This window comes from Pristis pectinata, chromosome 22 (genome assembly GCF_009764475.1).
Source record: "Pristis pectinata isolate sPriPec2 chromosome 22, sPriPec2.1.pri, whole genome shotgun sequence".
Classification (NCBI taxonomy): domain Eukaryota; kingdom Metazoa; phylum Chordata; class Chondrichthyes; order Rhinopristiformes; family Pristidae; genus Pristis; species Pristis pectinata.
The window spans coordinates 32,017,452-32,037,255 of NC_067426.1; the positions used below are offsets into that span (position 1 = coordinate 32,017,452).

At 42.2% G+C, this 19,804-nt stretch overlaps 1 protein-coding gene across 7 annotated transcripts in view; it reads right to left on the reverse strand.

Annotated features, from left to right (window-relative positions):
- The window catches only part of thrap3a (thyroid hormone receptor associated protein 3a), a 117,587-nt gene that overhangs the window by 37,678 nt on the left and 60,105 nt on the right, over positions 1 to 19,804 (reverse strand). For all 7 annotated transcript variants that reach the window (XM_052036579.1, XM_052036581.1, XM_052036585.1 and 4 more), the window contains one exon: positions 1,002 to 1,184. In XM_052036579.1, the coding sequence (XP_051892539.1) occupies positions 1,002 to 1,138 (137 nt within the window). In that variant the 5' untranslated portion in view covers positions 1,139 to 1,184. The remainder of the gene's footprint in view (positions 1 to 1,001; positions 1,185 to 19,804) is intronic.

Sequence of the window (19,804 nt, forward strand, 5' to 3'; positions counted from 1 at the left end):
TTGTGCCATCATGCCCAGGGCTAGCAGTTAATTCCCTCCAAGCTCCCCCAAGCAACCATTTCCCCAGCAAAGAAGGAACCTTGCATAATCTCAGAACTCGCTATTTTTCTAGCCAATCAAGTACTTGTGAAACAGAAAATAGGATCATCTGGCCCTTGAGGCCTGCTCCACCATTCAATATGATCATGGCTGATTATTCACTTCAGTAGCCTGCATCCACCTTTTCTCCATATACTTTGATCCCTTTAGCATTGATTATATCTATCTCTTACTTGAATATATTACTGTACATTGAATTCAACAAGTTCTCCACACTCTGGATCTAGTTTCTAAATGGCATACCTGATGTTCTGAGAGTGGGACCCCTGGTTATGGACTCCCTAGATGTTTGGAACATACTCCCTGTCTTTACACTGTCTAGTCCTACTGGAAATGTACAGGTGTCTGTGCAATCCCCGTTATTGTTCTAAACTTAAGTTCCCACAAGCAGCAGTGAAATAAACAGTCAGATAATCTAGTTCAATGTTGCTGGTTAGACAACTTTTGGGAATCTCCTTGCTCTGCTTTGGTCAATGCTACAGGATCTTTTAAATAAACCTAGGACAGGGTCTTAGTTTAATGTCTCATCTGAAAGATGGAATGAGACAGTTTAATACTCCATTAGTAAACCTCAAGAGGATCAGCCTGGGTTTTGCGTTCAAATGTCTAAAATGTGAGAACTGAACAACAGCCTTCACAATCCAAGGCAACATCTCCAGCATTGAGACACGACTGAACTTATGAAGGGAATACAGTGCCTAGTTTAAAATACAAAGAAACCAGAGAACAGAATGGGCAGAAGCTTAGAGATTCTCAGCGAGGACGGATTTTAGATCAATGAAAACCAAACATCTTACTAACACAGAGTAACACAAAGCTTCTTGATACCTATGCAACAAATATTACCCAAGAGCGTTAGCATCTTGAAATCAGAATGTAATCTTCTGTAGAAATTCTCTCACCTGTACTTCCGTTTCCTAGAGTGAGACCGTGACCGAGACCGTGACCGAGACCTTGTAAAGGATCGGGAACGGGACCGAGAGCGGGACCTTGAGTGGGATGACTGCGACCTGGACTTTGAACCTGTAGCTTTCGACATTTCTCAGATGTGGAAGTAGCAACAAAGTGTTCTCCTCCCTTCGAACCTATCAACAACATACAATCACTTGAGAGCACACTCGAGAGAACAGTGCTTCACAAAATATAATAGATCTAAACATTGCAATAAAGAGCACGAGTGAGCAAGCAAAGGAGTGTTGGCAAAACATAACAAAATGAGAAATAAAAACTCAAAACCCAGAGAAAAAGTGTTCCACCAGTGGGAAATGTGCATCAAGCTTACACTTGAATTATTACATTTTTAAAATGTTATACAATTTCAAAAAAAAAACACAATCATGGTTATATTTTGATTGCAGGGTTCTGTGGGAGAAAAGCAATGCACCCAAGCTCCTGCTGTATTTATTACCACCACATATACCATCTACTCTGAACTTCACATGAGCAAGGGATTTCACTGCACCCTGGTATATATGACAATAAACTAATCTAATCAGTATAGGTAAAGGGAATGGGAAAGCTTGTATGGACTTGGGTCTCTGGAAGCCAGCCAGAACTAGGATTGAGCTGAAACGGAGGCAAAGGACCCTCACCACCTCCACCTTCCAAGGGCATTCGTTAAACCAGGATTTTGTCTCATACAAGGGGTGGACAAAGAGCTAAGGAAAAGGAATGCCAACGCAGAGCCAAGCTTACTGTTTGCAATGTGCAATACTCTACTTTTAGCAACTAACATGTTGTTGGTGACATAATCCCAACTCAAAACTGCTCTAGCTGTCTGCTTCAGATGGTGGGTTTCTGCAGAGCAAGGTATACAGTAACAAAGTGAGAACAATAGTTGCACTCCAACACTGTTGCCCCTGCACTTTTATTTCCAATGCACGTGTTGGAATAAACTGACTTCTAAAAATAAGCTCTCTCACTGGATAAAAGTGCTGTCACAGTTAAGTCCATCCACTGCGGTGGGCCAGGTAACCCCCTGTGGATATATAATAGTGCCAGCTGGACTATTCATGAGCAGGGGATAGGATCAACAATGCTCGATAACAAGCAAACGTCAAATACCGGGATTAAAAACAGTAAATACTGGAAACACACAAGTCAGGTTGCATTTATGGAAAGAAAAATAGAGTTAACAGTTCAAGCTAAAGACCCTTCATCAAACTGGCCCATGACCCAAAACTTGGTTTCTCTTTCCACAGATACTGTCTGAGCTGCTGAGTGTTTCTAGTATTTTCTGATTTTATTTCAGATTTCCAGCACCTGCAGTGTGTGTTGGTTTTCAGATACAGGGAAGCCTGCAAGTTTGAGATAAAAGAGAATGCTGGAAATACTATGCTCCAACACTGTGGATAGAGAGTGACAGGGTTAATGTCTCAGGCTGATGACCTTTTAGAGAAAAAAAATCTGAGGTGTCGAAAGTTAGAAATTAACAAGTTTTAAGTCACAGATGAAGTCTGAGAAGGAAGACAATAGGAAAGTTTATATTAAGCTTTATTGGAACAACGTAGCAGGCTGAGCAAAGAGAGTACTCTATTTATACTTCTCCAGACAGATCAGCTATGAGTAATTAGCAAGCTTTCATCACACCATTTTAGATGACAGCAACAGCATGTGTCACCCTGCCAACCTGGGTTTCTATCCTATCACAGATGTTCCCTTTGCTCCCTCCACCAGCACCCTTTGCAAATTAATAAACACTTGTTTTCTCACTGCTTCCAGTCCTGATGAAAGGTTACTTGAGTATTGCCAGTATCTTCAGTTTTCATACCAAACAGAGCACATAGTGGAGAATTGTAGCATTAGGCAATCTGCATCTCTGGGTCACAAAAATCAATGGAGGTGTTCTGCTAATTGTTTACCCAAATGTAAAGGGAAACACGTTGTGAACAGCAAATACAAACGTACAGGTAAATAAGTAAACCTCTCTCATTTAGAAATAGCATCTGAGGCCCTGGATGGTGGTAATAAAAAAGTATATCATTCGTTCAGTCTTGATGAAAGGTTATCTGAAGTTTTAATCGTTTTTCCTCACCTGACCAAACTATTTCCAGCATATTGTTTTATCCCAGATTTCCAGCATTTGCAGTTATTTGATTTCCATTCCTTTGCTTTATCCTTTCTCAGTTAGATAGAAGACTGTACATAGACAGATGTGGCCATTGCATATGCTGCACCAAACAGTCTCTTTCAGTGTCTGTTATACTCCCACTTGAGGAAGAGGGTGTAGCACTGCTCCCTCCCAAGATCTCTTCAGCTTCAGACAGAAATAGTCCATTGTGCCAATGCAAGGAGCAGAGTTGGTGATGATTCTTTTACCAGCAAGTGTGCTAAGAACCATTTGGAGAGCCACTGGCAATGAGTGGGGACTAGGACTGGTTAGTTAACAATTTCAAAGATAGACATATGAAGGCCAAACTCTCTCTATGCTGCATCATTCTTGAAAGAAAATTTACCATCTTTATCTGTTCATTAAAGAATTCCAAATAATCCTCTAATTCTGTTACTTAGTGTACATTGGTGGCATTTTTTGATGTTTATTGGGAATTTTTGTTGTTTTACTTAGAAATTATGCTGATTACACAATTTTAATTAACGGTAGGTAAAATAATGCTCATGTATACTTTTTAACTGACACACCATGATCAAAAATTAGATGCGCTCAGTTGAAGGTCTGGACGACTGGCAGTTATAAGCTTATGGCTAAAAATAACTTGAGCCCACTCTCTCAAAAAGTCATTCCATTCCAGTTATTAATTAAACAGCTCCACATCACACATTCTCTTTAGCAGGTAAGCTAAAGCAACCTTTGCTGGCTGCTCAAAAATAAGAACGGTAAACAGAACACTCCCCACCCACTGATCTTGTCAGATGAGAGAACAACTTATTACATCCAAAATAAAAAGGCATGAGCCATTTGAAGATTGTCACTATTTCCCTAAAGTCTGAATTTCTAACATCTCCACCTGGTAGATCATTTCAGGCTGTCATCATCCAGTGTGCCCAGAGCTGTGCCTGTGAACTGCTGCGAGTTTATTTTTGTCTGTCGGCATTGATGTCGTGCCACAGTTCAAAGCTTCAGGGTTATCTGCAGGATTTAGGCAAGAGGAATTCTTACAGCGAGACGCTTGGTTTGAGATAGGGCCTCAACATCACTGAACACTGCTTTATTTGGAGCTATTTAATGCATACAATCTAAACAAGGACTGAAGATTCAGGCAAGACGATTTGAGATAGGGCCTCCACATCACTGTACACTGCTTAATTGGGAGATCCTTAAAGGCATACAATCTAAACAAGGACTGAGGGGCCCTAACCAGGGTTCTTCTGTTAAAATGTGCAAATGTTAGGAAACACCTCGTTCCATTCGAGTCCGTTTTCTGTACTGTACTGTGGATAGGAGAACCTTTACAGTGTCTATGACAACATTAAACAGCATGGGATAACACAGCATTCAACCAGAAGTGTTCCATTTGGGACACTGCTCACTTACTAAACATCCCAACTATAATGATCCAGATAACGGTGTTGGCTCATTTAATATAACCAGTGGGAATTAAGGCAAACAATATCCAAAACACAGGCTACCAGGTGGGGTGGGGTGGGGGAATGTGGCACAGAAGGGGAAGAAAAAGAGCAGACTAAAGGGCGAGAGAGAGAGAGAGAGCGCGCATGCAGAAGGGAACAAGCTAGTGTACTCGACGTTGTTACAGAGGGCGGGCGATTTGAGAGATGAGGGTACAAAGTGTGAACAGGAGGGAAAGAGAGCATGTCAGCAAAGAGAAGGGAATCTAAGAGAGCAAATGGGGGAGGGGGAGAATGAAAAAGACCGAATAGTCAGATTGTAAATGCCCCTGCTGAAACACATCTGTGTTTAACGTAGTCCAGATTTACTGATGTTCTTTCCAATTACCTCTACTCAGTACTGTTCATCTCTCTCCCTTCCTACAATTTAAAATACACTTGTTTTTACACTTCTCCAGTTCTGATGAAAGGTCATTGACCTGAAAAAATAACACCGTTTCCCCTCCACGGATGCTGCCTGACTGCTCAGTGCCGCTGGCAATTCCTGTTTTTATTCTGGATTTCCTGCAGTTTTTTTTGCTCCGAGTGAAATGGTTTCATTAATCCAGGTTTAGAAGCATTTTGCTCCAGTAACTCGCACCACACAGTGAGCAGAAGGGTTAAAAGGCAAAGTCAAGGTGATGTTCCACTGACATATGCATTTTAGGTTCTTTGCTCCTGACAATGAAGCCCCAGAACAGCCTCTCCCCAAGCACTTGTCAGGCTGCACAGTAATGATAAGAAAAGGAATCAAAACATTATGAGGTCTCTATGCTGATGTAGTGACTAAACAGTGCACCATACTGACTTGCATTCGAGGTAACTGCAAGGGATGAGCACACCCTCTTCTCCACAACTCTAGCAGCAACAATTACAAACTACGGAAAGTTGCAGCCAAGTCTATTACCCTCCAGAATAGTGTTCTTCAGAACTCGCACTTACATCACACCTTCCATTTTCCAATTGAACACTTTGTATTCCATTATTTTCTCACTGCAGCCACTGCTTTACAGGAAAGAAGAATGGTGAACCCACACAATGCAAACACCACAGAAATTTATCTGTTTTGGAAGTGATGGCTGAGGGATAAAATTGCCAGGGGTCTCCTAATGGACAGAGTGCCAAAGCCACCGAGAATGAGGGCCGTTATCACCTTCACTGCCACTGACAAAGCCTGCGGGAGAATTACACAGCTGTCAGAGATGATTAACTGCAAAGGATGGCTATGGAGTTCTCTCAGGGATGACCATGTGCAGAATCCCTCCAACAGTACCTTGCATGACAATTCATTATAGTGAGAAATGGTGACTATTTTTTTCTAACTGTAGAAAAGTATGCAGGGATTGGTGTCATTGTTTTTCTTCATGAATATAAATGGCCTGGACCTTGATATAGGGGGCATTACAGCTTTGATGTCTGCAAATGATACAAAACTTGACAATGCAATAGAGAGTAGTATGAAAATTAGTAAGCTCAGGAGGGGCATAGAAATCTGTAAAATAGACAATGTATTTTAATGGAAATAAGTATTAATAATACACTACAGAAATAGCACAGAGAGGGAACATGATCTAAAAGGTACCATTTTGAGGAGACTGAAAGCAGCAATTAGCCTCTAGAGTGACAAATTTTTAAAGATTTGAAAGGTAGGTAAGAATTTTAAAAGTATAGATGTCTAGGAATTGAATCACATGGAACCATTGATTCAATTTCAATGGAAAAATAAAACAAAAATATACTGGAAGTTGACTTTGAGTTGCACAAGCTCTATGGTTTTCCTCCAGAATTCTGTACACCCAATATGCTCAAAGAGAACTCTATAGACAAAGTATTACTTCCAGGGCTATTGGAAAAGAGTAGGAGAATGAAACTTATGAAGTTTCTCTTCTGGGAGCTGGCTGTTTAACAGGCTGAATGATCACCCTGTGTGTTTTTTTTATGTTTTTTATTTACAGTGTGGTAACAGGCCCTTTCAGCCCAACCAGTCCGCCCTGCCCATTTTAAACCCCCAAATTAACCTACCCATACGTCTTTCGAATGTGGGAGGAAACCAGAGCACCCAGAGGAAACCCACGCAGACACAGGAGAACGTACAAACTCCTTACAGACAGCGACGGGAATCAAACGTTTGCCACAGTAACTGTCTAAAATTTTGATCAGGGCATTGGGAGGTCACAAGAATCAGGAGTTCTGGTAGGACAGCTGGCCTCACAAACCTGCTGCCCTATTCGATTAGATCACAGCAGATCCAATCTTGGCTCCAATACCTTTCCTGATCTCCTCCTACACCACTGGGCTCCATTACAGTTCAAATGAGTCAACTTCCACCTTGAGTATATTCAATGAATCTGCCTTCAGAATTCTTTGGAATATTGAATTCAAAGCATCATGACCCTCAGAAGAAATTCCTCTTCATCTCCAACAGATATAGGTGACCCCTTATTCTGAAACTATTCCCCCTATTTCTACATAACCCACTAATGGAAACATTTTCCCAGCATCCAGCTGTCAATCCACTCCAAATCCTATCTCAGGAACCAATCCAGTGAAATGTCTTTGCACCATCTTCTATGGAAGCACATCCTTAAACATGGAGACCAAAACTACACAGAATACTCAAGGTATGGTTTCACTAGTGCCCTGTAAAGTTGCATAAGCCTCTCTACATGTATACACCATACCCCCTGCAATAAAGGTCTACAGCCCATTAGCTATCTTAATGACTTGCTATACAAGCTTTTTTTTTGCATTTCATGTTCTAAGACCTACAGATCTCTTTGTATCACATGTAATCTCATCTGCCTTTTTTCTCTTCCTTCCAAAATGGATAGCCTTACATTTTCCCCACACTATATACCACCTGCCATTAACTTGTTCACACACACATCTGTCTACTCTTTGCCCTCTCCAAGAATTGTTATATGAGCAGTAAATTTGGCCACAGTACATTCTGTCCCTTTATCCAAGTCAATATAGACTACAACACAGTTGTGGCCCCAGCACCGATCCCCGTGGTACCTGACTATTATTGCTTGCCAAGCCAAAAATGATCTATTATCTCAACGTTGCCATCTCTTAGTTAGCCACTCCCCCATCCTTGCTAATATACCCCTGACCCCCCCCCCCCCAACTCTGTGCTCTATCTCGTGTAGTAGCCTTTTGTGGCACCTTATGGAATGCCTTCTGTAAATCCAAATTTGCCACGTCTACTGGTTCCCCTTTACCCACCCTGTTTGTAATATCCTCAAAGAATTCTAGATATTTTCCAAACACAATTTCCCTTTCATAAAACAATGTCGACTCTGCTTGATTGCCTTATGATTTTCTAAATATCCTGCCATTGCCTCTTTAATAATAGATTCCCAAATTTTGCCAGTGACAGAGTTAAGCTAATCATTTCATGCTTACTGACTTCCTCTTCAATGGTGGGGCTACATTTGCAGTTTTCCAATCCTCTGGCAGCTGTCCAGAACAGAATTTTGGTAATTATAACCAATGCCACCATCTCTGCAGCCACTTCCTTTAAGGCCAATGGGATGTAGGCCATCAGGTCCAGGCCTTTTAGCCCCATTATTTTGCCTTGCTGCTCTGGCTGCACTCCCCTGAAGAACCTTTACTCTCACTAGTAGCCAAAATGGAAAAACCTAGAGAGAGACATATGAGTGCAGTGGAACCCTTCATTACCTCCCTGCTTGTCCTGGTCTGCCTTGGGGGTCACCTATTCCCTCTGCCTACACGCACTAGCTGTGGTGTGACCACAGCTCTTTAAATCTGTTATCCAAAGTCCTCAGCCTCGTAGAGGCACCACAGTAACTCCTGCCACTGTTCCAGCTCCAAAACCCAGAGCTATAAGCTACTGCAGCCAGAGGCAATTCCTGCACGTGGTTGTCTAGGACATTGGAAGTGTCCACGACTTCCCTCATGGCACAGTATACCCATTCCACTCAATTGAGTGTCTGCCATTACATAATTTTTCAACTTTGTAAATAAGAAATCAGACAGTAGAAAATATTCACCAACCAGCTCACTGCCTCCTGCCAATGTCAGTTCTGAACTCTGATGTCATACTACCACTGCCAACTTTCAAATTCCTCTGTCCCACCAAGTCCTACCGGGTGGTTTCAGGTAATATCTCAACTACAACCTTGTGTGGCATTTTTAAATGTTATAAAATGACCCAGGATACTCCAAATGAAAAGAAATCAGGGCAGATGACCTAACGTTTGGCCAAAAGCATAGGTTTAAAGGAATGACATTTTTAGACACTTTGAGGATGAGTGCTGGCGGTATTCATTCCCCTTTTCCTTAAAAAAAAGGAAGTTGGGAGGTTTTAGATGGGAATTCCAGTGCTCTGGACTCCCACAAGAGAAAGAAAGTGGTCTAATGATGGAGCAAAGGAAATAGAAGCCACAAGAGGGCAGAATTGAAGAAGAGCAGAGATCACAAAGGATTGTAGGGCTGGAGGAGGTGGAACCATACAGAGGAACAAACAGTGATTAGAAGTTTAAAACTGAGGCATTGTCAAATTGTGAGCTTATGTTGATCAAAAGAGGTGATGGGGCGAACATCTCGTTCAAAAAAACAAAATATCTGCAACAAGATAACAGTACTGCTGTAGTGTATTGGTTAGAAATTAGATGCTTAAATCCTAGGGTCCATGTTGAACCCATGATCCAATGACTATGATGCAAGTGCTACTACTGAGCCAAGGCTAACTTGTTGAAACCTACAGCAGTGTTAAAAATAAAGTGCATCAATTCCAGCCAACACCTGGAACTCTCCCCAACACTGGAAACAGTAACACTGCGCAAAGGATATATTTATTGCTGGGTTGCGATGGCCCATTTGAGACAGATTTCAACCTCCTCACTACAAGATGTTGTTCCGTTGACAATCACCACTAAAAACAGTCAGGGAAACTGGAGAGAGACAGATGAAGTGAACAAACTTGCTGAGCAGGAAAGAGGAGATGCTGGTTTAAAGTAAATAGTTAAGAGACAATAAATCTGTCCTCAGCATCTAGCTGATGACTACCAGTTCTCCTGTGGTTCAGCTGTCACACTCTGACTGGTGGCTTAGCTGTTCTTTCCAGCTTGTTCCCCAATTATATCAATACGTGTCCTGTGGAATAATCTTCTCCAGTATAAGTGGCAAGCTAATCTCCCAAGTTTTAAATTAGACACACACACAATTCACTCTTTCAGAGGGACATAGCAAGCTCCTGAGAAAATAGTGAACTTGACTACACAGAACCAAGCATACTTCTATCTGCATTTGTTGCTTACTGACAGAGTGAATCTGCCACAGTGACAACAGCAGTGTGATCCATCATGACAGAATTTAAAGGTCAAGCCCATGCTGGAATTATCTCCACATTTGTTGATAGTTAATAAAAGAAATACTCCTCTGCCAAATGGAAGAACATGTAAGCTTATGAGAGGAGTGTGAGAGAGCGAGAGGCTATCATGCTACTGGGTGTACTCTGTAGGCCACCAAATTAGTGAGAAAAGAGTTAAAGGAGCAAATCCACATGGAAATTACAGCTGTCAAAGTGTAGATTGGTAAAATTAGCAGGTTTCAATTACAACAATATTGATTGGGATATTGTTAGAGTAAAGATGAATAAAGGGGAGGAATTTCTGAATTTTGTTCAAGAGAACTTCCTCAAGCAGTACATTTTCAGCCTATGGAGAAAGAAAACATTGCAGAATTATGAGGAATAGGGTAGGCCAGATGGGAAAATATTTGGGGAACAGTGATCAAAAAGTTCTCCTTGCTTTTCTCCATCATCAATTTAAAGTAAACCTTCTTATTTTGATGAGATGAAAGGGATCAGGCCAGGGTAAAATGGAACATAATGTTGGCAGGTAAAACGGTAACAGAACAATGGAAGACTCTTTGCAAGATGTTTTAAATGCAAGCAAGGTGCTTCTCCACCTGGGGTAGAGATGGGGCAGCACAGTGGTGCAGCTAATGCTAGAAACCCGGGTTCTTGCAGTGCCACAGACCAGGGTTCAATCCTGACCTCAGATGCTGCCTGCATGGAGTTGGTGCGTTCTCCCTGTGACCACACTAGTTTCCCTGGGTGCTCTGATTTCCTGCCACATCTCAAAGATGTACAGATTGTTAGGTTAACTGGCCACTGTAAATTGCCCATAGTGTGCAGGTGGGTGATAGAATCTAGGAGGATTTGATTAGATCATTTGGGGGGGGGGGGGGGGGTGGAATAAAAAATGGAATTAATCTAGGATTAGTGGATGGTTGACGGTGTGGACTTGGTGGGCCCAGTTCCATACTGTATCTCCCTATAAATCTATTCAATGTAATCCAGTTAATTTAACAGCCAAAAAGGGTATAATTGATTTGAATTTTCAACACAGACTGCAGCCACTGATCCAGTGTGGGGATACTTGCCCTGGTACGACTGGTGCAGGGAAGAGTCAGGGTGGAGAACGCACCGGATATTGATGCGGAAAGAATTAATTGTTATATTTAGAATCACTGCCCAATTGTCATGTAATTCTAGAGGCACTGAGAATGCACAATTGCAAAACACAGTATAGTATATGGGGAGAATACCAAGGTTTCCTAATGCTGATCACAATGTAGTCACACTTTCACAGCAGAATGAAGGGATGCTGTCTTGGGGGGGGGGGGGGGGGGGGGGGGGGGGTGGGTGGGGGGGAATGAGTTTAGCTACCGTTAGTAGACACGTGGACACAATCTACAAAATGAAAAACCTGCCACCACTGGAGGTGCTGCATTGTCAAATCAGAACCAAATTCAAGCGAGAAAGGTGATTTCAGAAAAAGAGGATGCAGGGAATGGAGAAACATGTCAACTCACACTGGGAGCAGGGAGCGAAATAAAAACTCAGCTCACCATGTCACATTAATGACAGTGACTATTCGACACAAGTACTTCCTGGGATGGAGCATTCATCTGATTCCAGAGTTGAATGGATTGTTTTATGAGGAATAACTGAGCAAGCTGGAGTTAGAAATAATGAGAGGTGATCTTATTAAGACACAGGATTCTGAGGAGATTGACAGGGTACATGCTGTTATGGGGGAATTCCCTTATGGGGGAATCCAGAATTAGGGGGTTAGATTCAGGATAAGTGGCCTTTCATTTAAGAGGAGGAGGAATTTGTCATCTCAGAGGGCAATGAATCCTTGAGGTTCTCTTGCCACTAGAGCTGAAGAGATCGTCATGGATGGATTTTTGGACTTTAGGGAAGGCAATGGAACAGGAAAGTCAAAGTTATATCAGCCAAGAACTTGCTGAATAGCAGAGCATACTTGAGGGGATGGTTCCCATTTCTTATTTAGTTCATTGGCCATAAACACTTTAGGACTTAAAGGTCATACAAGTTTTTCTTGCCCACATAAAAGAGAGGGAACAATGCAAGGAATCTGTAATTTAATTACCAAATGCAAGTGATGTTTAGAAAGACCACTTGGTGCAGTTTAATCATATCTGGCTGCATTAAAGTATTGTGTTCCACGATCTTAGCCATAACACATTAACACAACAATGTCAAAACAGGTTATGTGACATTTCTGAATGTGGAGCAAAAATCCAGCATCTCCGAGACGAAGAACAACAGTTTTGACCTCCTTAGGGGAACTAGTTGTTTAAAATGCCTGCAGCTGTTCCTCACCCAGATGGCACCATAATCTCTTCTGAATTTTTATAGCTATAAATGCTCTGGGTTAAATTTCGAGATTAAGCTCCCAATATCAGAGTCACAATGCTGACAAACAGCTGTACACAGGCAAGAACTATATCACCTGTTTGAACCATCACCTCTCACTATGGCAACAGGAACAATGGATGTGATCACTCAATCAATGTAAAGATATAGCTAAATGCCTCACAGTAAACACAGGTTTAATGACTCACTCAATGGTTACACACAGCACAAGGCCTGCTAAGATCTATATGCAGTGGCCAGAGGACACCCAGCCTCCCACAACGAACCCGCCACTCCTAGAATACATCAAAAGAATGTTCAATGCACTCCTTCAATGGCAAGTGTACCCTTTTCAGAAAAGGAAACCAAAACTGCAAACAATACTCAAGGTGTAGTCTCACAAAGATCCTATATAAATGAGACATTTTACTCCTGTATTCAAATCCTTTCATGAGAAAAGCCAACAAACCTTCCTAATCACATGCTGGATCTGCCTACTGGCATTCAATCAATTGCATACAAGCACAACTACGTCCCCTTGAACATCAATATTACCCACTCTCATCATTTAAAGTACTGATCTATCTGAACTACCCATCTCCCCACACATCACTTGGCCAAACATCTCTCTCCTACCCAAGACATGCCAGTCCTCCCGTCTTTTATTCCTTCTCCCTCAGACTAACAACCTTCTACCCTACTCCTCCCCTGGTGATCCTTTCACCCCCAAATCAGGATCCCTTCCCTCTAAGCAATTCTCTATTAAGTTTACCTTCTTTTACCTTCACTACCTAGAATAGTGGAAAAAATGGGGTGGAAATGGCCACTAACATCTTTGGTCTCAAGCATGGTGGAATATACAAGCCTGGGAATTTGATTTATGCTGCTGGGTTAGCTAAGAGTTAAGTGTCGCTGAGTTTGATCACAACTAACTGAACCATCCATCTGCTATCTATCAGAGTGAACTTACCTGACTCTCAGGGACAGGAGATTCCCAAAATAGTAAAGTAGGGCCCATTAGGGACCAAGGTGGCAATCAGTGTGTGGTGCCTGTTGGAGCAGCCCAGGAAACTACCTGCATAGAATCTTGTCCAGGTCTGAAAGGGAATTTTAAGGTTTAGGAGCAGGCATGAAAGAAAGTGAATGTGTATAAAAAGTGTGAGTGAGTGTGTGCACATCCACACGTGCGAGAGAAAGGGGATCAATGCATACTGTAGAACATGCAGAAAAAACTGCACATCCTCAGATTTTTCAAATGGAAAAGTAGTTTACAAGAAACCAAATCTAATCGACTCTACTTTTACGCCAATATCTTTATAATTCACATTTTTATCTAAATCTGAATCTGTACAATGTTCTTTTCCCTGAAGCCACAAATCCTTAACAAAGCCCAGTAAGTCAATTCTTCTACCTCATCTGGAGAGGCTCTCCAAGCACCTCCTTCATATCCCAGCAGTGGATACAATGAAAAGCTCAAAATTCAAATGCATAACCCCTCTCCATCTCCAGGTCCAATTCTATGCCTTTTTCGGTTTTATTGACACTCAGCGTCGCCAGTACTTGCTTGAACTTTTCATATTCCCGAGCTCCAAACATCCTTCACACTTGTCCTCCCCATATTTTCACTTGGTTGAAAAGAAGGTTCGGTACTTTTGAGTTCATCTTGCCCAGAAACACTCACTTTTGACCACTCCTATAATAAGTAATTTTCCAAGCACAAACATCTCTCAACCTTTTGTTCAAATATCTTCTGGAAATTTAAAAAAAACATTTATATTGAAATGTACAACAATAACCAAATGTGAGATGGAGCTACACTTTAATGTGGCAGCACAGACAGTGGATGGAAAGAGGCAAAAGAACTAGCAGAGAAATGAATGTTTCATCCTGAATTTATGTTGCCTCATCAAAGCCCCTTTTATTTTTTTTTAAAAAAAGCAACATCATGGGAATCTGTAGCTCATAACTCCCTCAAAAAGGAGTAGCAGCAACAAGGACATGAAGAACCTTGAATTTCTTTGTTAGGAACTTGCAAACGCTGCGCACCATTTTCCAAATTATTAGACTAAGGACCACATGCCCCACCAATGGCAGAAACTGGATGCCAACATGGCCTCAGCCAACACCTCAGAACCCACAGTACTGCAGTGGAAGCAAGTCAACTGAGGGACTTCCTATGAAGAAACAGAGCAAAGTTGCTCTTACATGCAAGTAAAAATGAGGGGCAAAATTGCCTCACCAATCAAAGGTATGCACGCCAAGATGAATACTTAGCAGATGCCCGTTGTGGACACCAATTTCTGTATTTTCTCATTTCTTTGTTCACAGTTCACCAGATTTTTTAATGTTAACCAGACCTGTGCTGGTAGGCAAGTTTCTTGCTCTGGTGAGTGCAGATGTCTGCTAGTAGATAAATGTGGGACAGTTTCAATATAGTTCATTGATCAAATTTACATGCGACATTACCATTGTAACCTTATTGAGAGAAGCATTTATAAATGACATTCAAGGTGGACAAATGGGTCAACCCAAAGTCCCACTTCATTGCAATCAGAAGCCACGTTACTGTTCTGACTGGCCATCAATAACCCTTATTTGCAATAACAGTAGAAAATACTGATAAAACCCAGGTTAGACATTTTCCATAACAAAAGAAACTGTTAATGCTTTAAGTCACTCACTACAAAAGACCAAAGACAAAAAGGTACAGAGCTGATCAGGTCAGGTATAAAGCAAAACATAACCTTCCTGCATTCAGCAGAATTCAGCAGTATTCAGCAGAAGCTTATCACAGCTTTAGAACTGCAAAAGCGATAGGGCTCATTTCCAAGGTTTTGTCGTTTATAGTTGGAATGCAGCCTTTTTAATGGCCTGTTGGTCAAGAGTGGCAGCAAGACTGAACCAGACAAGCAACTGCAAGAGGGAGCCAGGGGCACTCACAACAAGGATAGAGTTGCAGTTAAACAGGACTCAGAAGCGCTTTTTCCCAACAGCTGTCTCTGCTCTCGGCTCTCAGCTCTCAGTATGGTGGGGCCTTGAGCATGTGGGCTGGAGATAGCCTTGGCAGTGTTCAAGAACCCACATCATACCTGTCAGTTGTTGTAACCCCTGCACTCTTTCCACCTACCACCTCTTCTTTAGGTCACAAATTTTCTACTTAACCTTAAACTTCAGGTGCCTGGAGAACACTTTCCCCTTGAGACATGGAGTTTCCAATCTAGGAATACTTTGTATTTGCTGTCAATTAGCTCCTGGATCGCCCGGTCATTCTTAAACCAGTCCTAGTTGTTCTCAGTAGAAAAATCAAGGGTCTCTTCACAGTTACCAATTGTGGTGGACCTCACATACATCCATATCCTGCAGCTCCTTGGAGGTTGGGAATTAACAGTATGTCTGCAAGGCACTCTCCAAGCTCTCGCTATGGACTCTTGAGAACTTTGAGACTGATTTTTATGTGGCAATGTTTCTTTTAATGTTTGTGTTTTGGGACCAGGCTGATGGAGATTACAGAGCAGATCAGATTGTGGTCACCGGTACCTGTCACGGCACTGGTGATGTCTTGTGGCCCTTTGCTCAGATAATGATACAAGTCCCTGCTCAGAGTGTTGCCATGAAGTCTCTTACGAAACAGGGTGACGGTTTAGACAAAAAAACCTAGAGCGCAATCAGAGGGGAGTCATTGGAGTTAACCTTCCCTACTCCCTCCAACTAAGCTTGTGTTATTAAGTTGTGGCACTGAAGTCTCTCAGGAGGATCAGTTAGTCTCCATCTTGGATGTGGGCCTGGAGTCTTTCAAGTTTGGTGTAGAAGTCCTCCTTGGCTTCATCCATAGCTTCCAGATTTGTGCCATATCTGCTGATGACCATTGCACGTTGGTTCCATGTTAGAGTAAGCCAGAGTCAGGAGACATTCATCAATTCCACAGTGCGAGTTACTGAGATGCCAGAGTAGGTAATTCTTGATGACCGAGTCACCTCTGTAAATACTATATGCCTCTTACTCCTGCAGAAGGTGTACCTGCCAACATGGTTCATTGAGCTAACCGTTTCCTACCATTGTAACAAAGCCATGCCAGAGGACTTCAGAGACCCACAGTCATGAGAAAAAAAGGGAGAGAAATCCTGTTGTGGTTCCTACAGAGGTCTCCCTGCTGTCTACACAGGGAACATCATTGCTAGTGCCTTTCTCAATCATCTCCTTTAAATGGTCAAAGAGCACTTCCCCAAATTGTCTTAAGGATTCTGTCTGTCCAAAGGCATGCTGCACATGACCTTCACCACGCAGCAACTTCAAGAGAAGCATAGGAAGCAGCTCACTCAACCTTTGACAGTGTAGCACTCCCCTCAAATTTGGCTGCCACAGAAATTCACCTTGTACTTGCTTCATGATGGCATGCAATCTATGATCCTAACCAACAACTCCATAACAGAACCAGTCTCAGTGAAGAACAGCATCCAAAGACTTTTGATGTAACAGCAATCTTCTTGCTACAATGCTGCATATTTCCAATAAACTTCCTGCTGAAGTAGAGCTAATTTACAGGATTAAGTGAAAATTGTTCAACCTACAATGCCTACATGCCAGAACCAAGGTTTCCCAACTCACTAATCAAGCTTCAGTTTGTGCACATTGAAAGGTAAAACTTCAAGTCACCGTCGACTTGTTCACTAAAATAAGTTACAAGCAATATCTGCAAAACAAGTGTCCTCTACCAACCAGTCCCTCTATGCAACAGCATGCTCCAATAATAAAGGTTCGCATCAAGAACCAAGTAAACGTGGACCACTTCTCATAACTCAGGAGCCACCTCTCAGTGAAGAATGATGAAATTCACCATTGCCTTCAGAGTGGTGGCACAGCCTTTGGTGATTAAGTATATTTGAAGCTAAAGACCTCTAACTTGGCACATAACTCAATATATCAGGCAGCAGCAATATCTTCCTTCCTATATACTTTCAAGTCTTGGACTACCTATACAGGCATCTCAGGGCACCAGAAAGATCAACACCGTCTTCACAAAATTCTCCAAATCCATCCCTAAGGCAACATTCTCAGCATTAAGGCCCTAATTACTTTCAGTTGGCTCTGATGGGCAGACCATGTTATTCACACAATGGATACCAGGCTTCTATAACAGAGCTCAGAAGAGATTATCAGTCAGACGGAGGAAAAAAAATTCAATGGCTCTACCAAAGCCGCCTTAAAAAATGGAACATCCCTAATGTCCCTTGGGAATCCCTGGCTCATGATCACCCAAAGCTGAGAAGGAACATTTGCAGTGGCAGAACACCTTGAGTCCATGGACTGGGAGCATACAGAAGCCCAGCATAATTAACAGCAAGAGCGCATCACTTCCAATCTGTCCACCCACTCATCCCACCAGGCACCCCCTGTCCCATCTGTGGTTCCCACACTGGTTTCATCAAGCACCTCAACCACAGAACCAGAGTGGAAGTACAGTAGAGTAGCAGTTAGCGTAACGCTATTACAGCACCAGCGACCCGGGTTCAATTCCGGCCACTGTCTGTAAGGAGTTTGTACATTCTCCCCATGTCTGCGTGGGTTTCCTCCACATTCCAAAAACCTACAGGTTAGGACGTTGTAGGCAAGCTACGTTGACGCCAGAAGCGTGGCGACACTTGCGGGCTGCCCCCAGAACATTCTACGCAAAGATATATTTCGCTGTATTTCGGTGTACATGTGACTAATAAAGGTCTCTTATCTTAGCATCCAAACAGACTGCTTAAGATATCCAGATATGCTCGACGGCCACAGCATACTTGTGGACTCTGATGGGTGGTAAAGCACCATATGGATTGCATCTTTCAGGCTAAACTACAAGACTAGATCAAAATACACCAAGACACAAGTTAACACCAGGAAACAATTCCTAATCCACAGCAAAACAGCTTCATGAAAAAGACAAATAGTTTTAACTCTAGAGCTGGTGAGAGTTGTCGCTCCATACAGCATTGTATTAACATAGAATTAAAAACTTTAAAAATATAAACACAAAATGTAAAATCATATCAGCTTCTAAGTCACAAAGCAGCATGGACACACTGTCTGCACTGAAATCAGTATGTTAAAGCAAAGCAAAATTTTCAGCTGCTTTTTCATGCCATGTTGTCCTCATCTGATTTCAGGTCAAACAATTCAGCCTTTCATTCAGTCTGACCTCACTGTCAGCTGGTAGTGCCATGAGCAAAGTCAGATTCCATAATTAACTCTAGCAAGTTCCAAATCCACTATGATGTGCTCAATATGAAACAGAAGTAGGAGGAGGCTATTTGGTCCTTTGTGCCCACTAAGATCACAACTCATCTTCTAACTCAGTCACTTCCTTGCACTAACCCCATATCTCTCAATTCCCTTAACTATCAATTTCTGTTTTGAATATACTCAGTGATCAAGCCTCCCCAGATCAACCTCCCAAATCTGGGCATCCATGAAGACAATCAGCAGCAGCAGAAACAAACCACTCAACATCTGACCTTATGACCTGACATGTATGTCACTCAAGCTAGAGAATCAAACCCTGGTTCAACCAGTGATGCAGAAGGACCTGTCAGAAGCCACACTATCCACACCTAAAGATGAGGTGCTCACCAAGTGAAGCTGCAATACAGGACTATATGGATGCTAAATACAGAAGCAATGTACAATAAACATCTAATAACCAATAGATTAGATTGAAGCTCTCCAGTCACGAATCATGGTAGACATTTAAACAGGCTCCAATAACATCCCCATCCTTAACAATGGCGAGGTCCATGGTCAGCGAGAAGTGCCAAACAAATGGTGTCTCAGCTTCCTCACCATCATAGAAGCCAGAATCCAGCTAATTCAATTCACTCCCATTAACATCAAGAAATGGCTGAGAGCAATGGATACAGGGCCAGCTGCTGCACTGCAGACCTGTGCTCTTGACTAACTCTGCCTCTAGCCAAGTTGTTCCAAGTATAGTTACAATGCTGGGATCTACACAACAATGGAAAATTGCCCAGGTATGCCCTGCTCAAAAAAAATCACCCAGTCTACTCTCAGTGAAGTGCTTCAAGCAGCACTTACTCACAAATAACCTCCCCACAGCTGCCCATTTTTCAGAATGTTTAAATCACTACAAGAGCCAGAGTATCTAATGAGTGGTTCACCTTCTGATATCCCAAAGCCTTTTCACCAACTGGAAGGCACAATTCGGTAGCCTTATATTAACCACTTGCACTGTTGACTCCAGCTTCAAGGAGCTTGACACCATCTAGAATAAATCTTGATTGGCAGCCCATCCACCATCTAAGCATTCATTCTCTTCACCACTTGTGCAGCTACTATTCTTACAGCATCATCCAAAACCACGAGCTATAACATCAAGGACAAGGGTAGCTGCCACATGAATACCACAACTGTAGCTTCTCCTTCAAGTTGCCCACTATCCTGACTTGGACA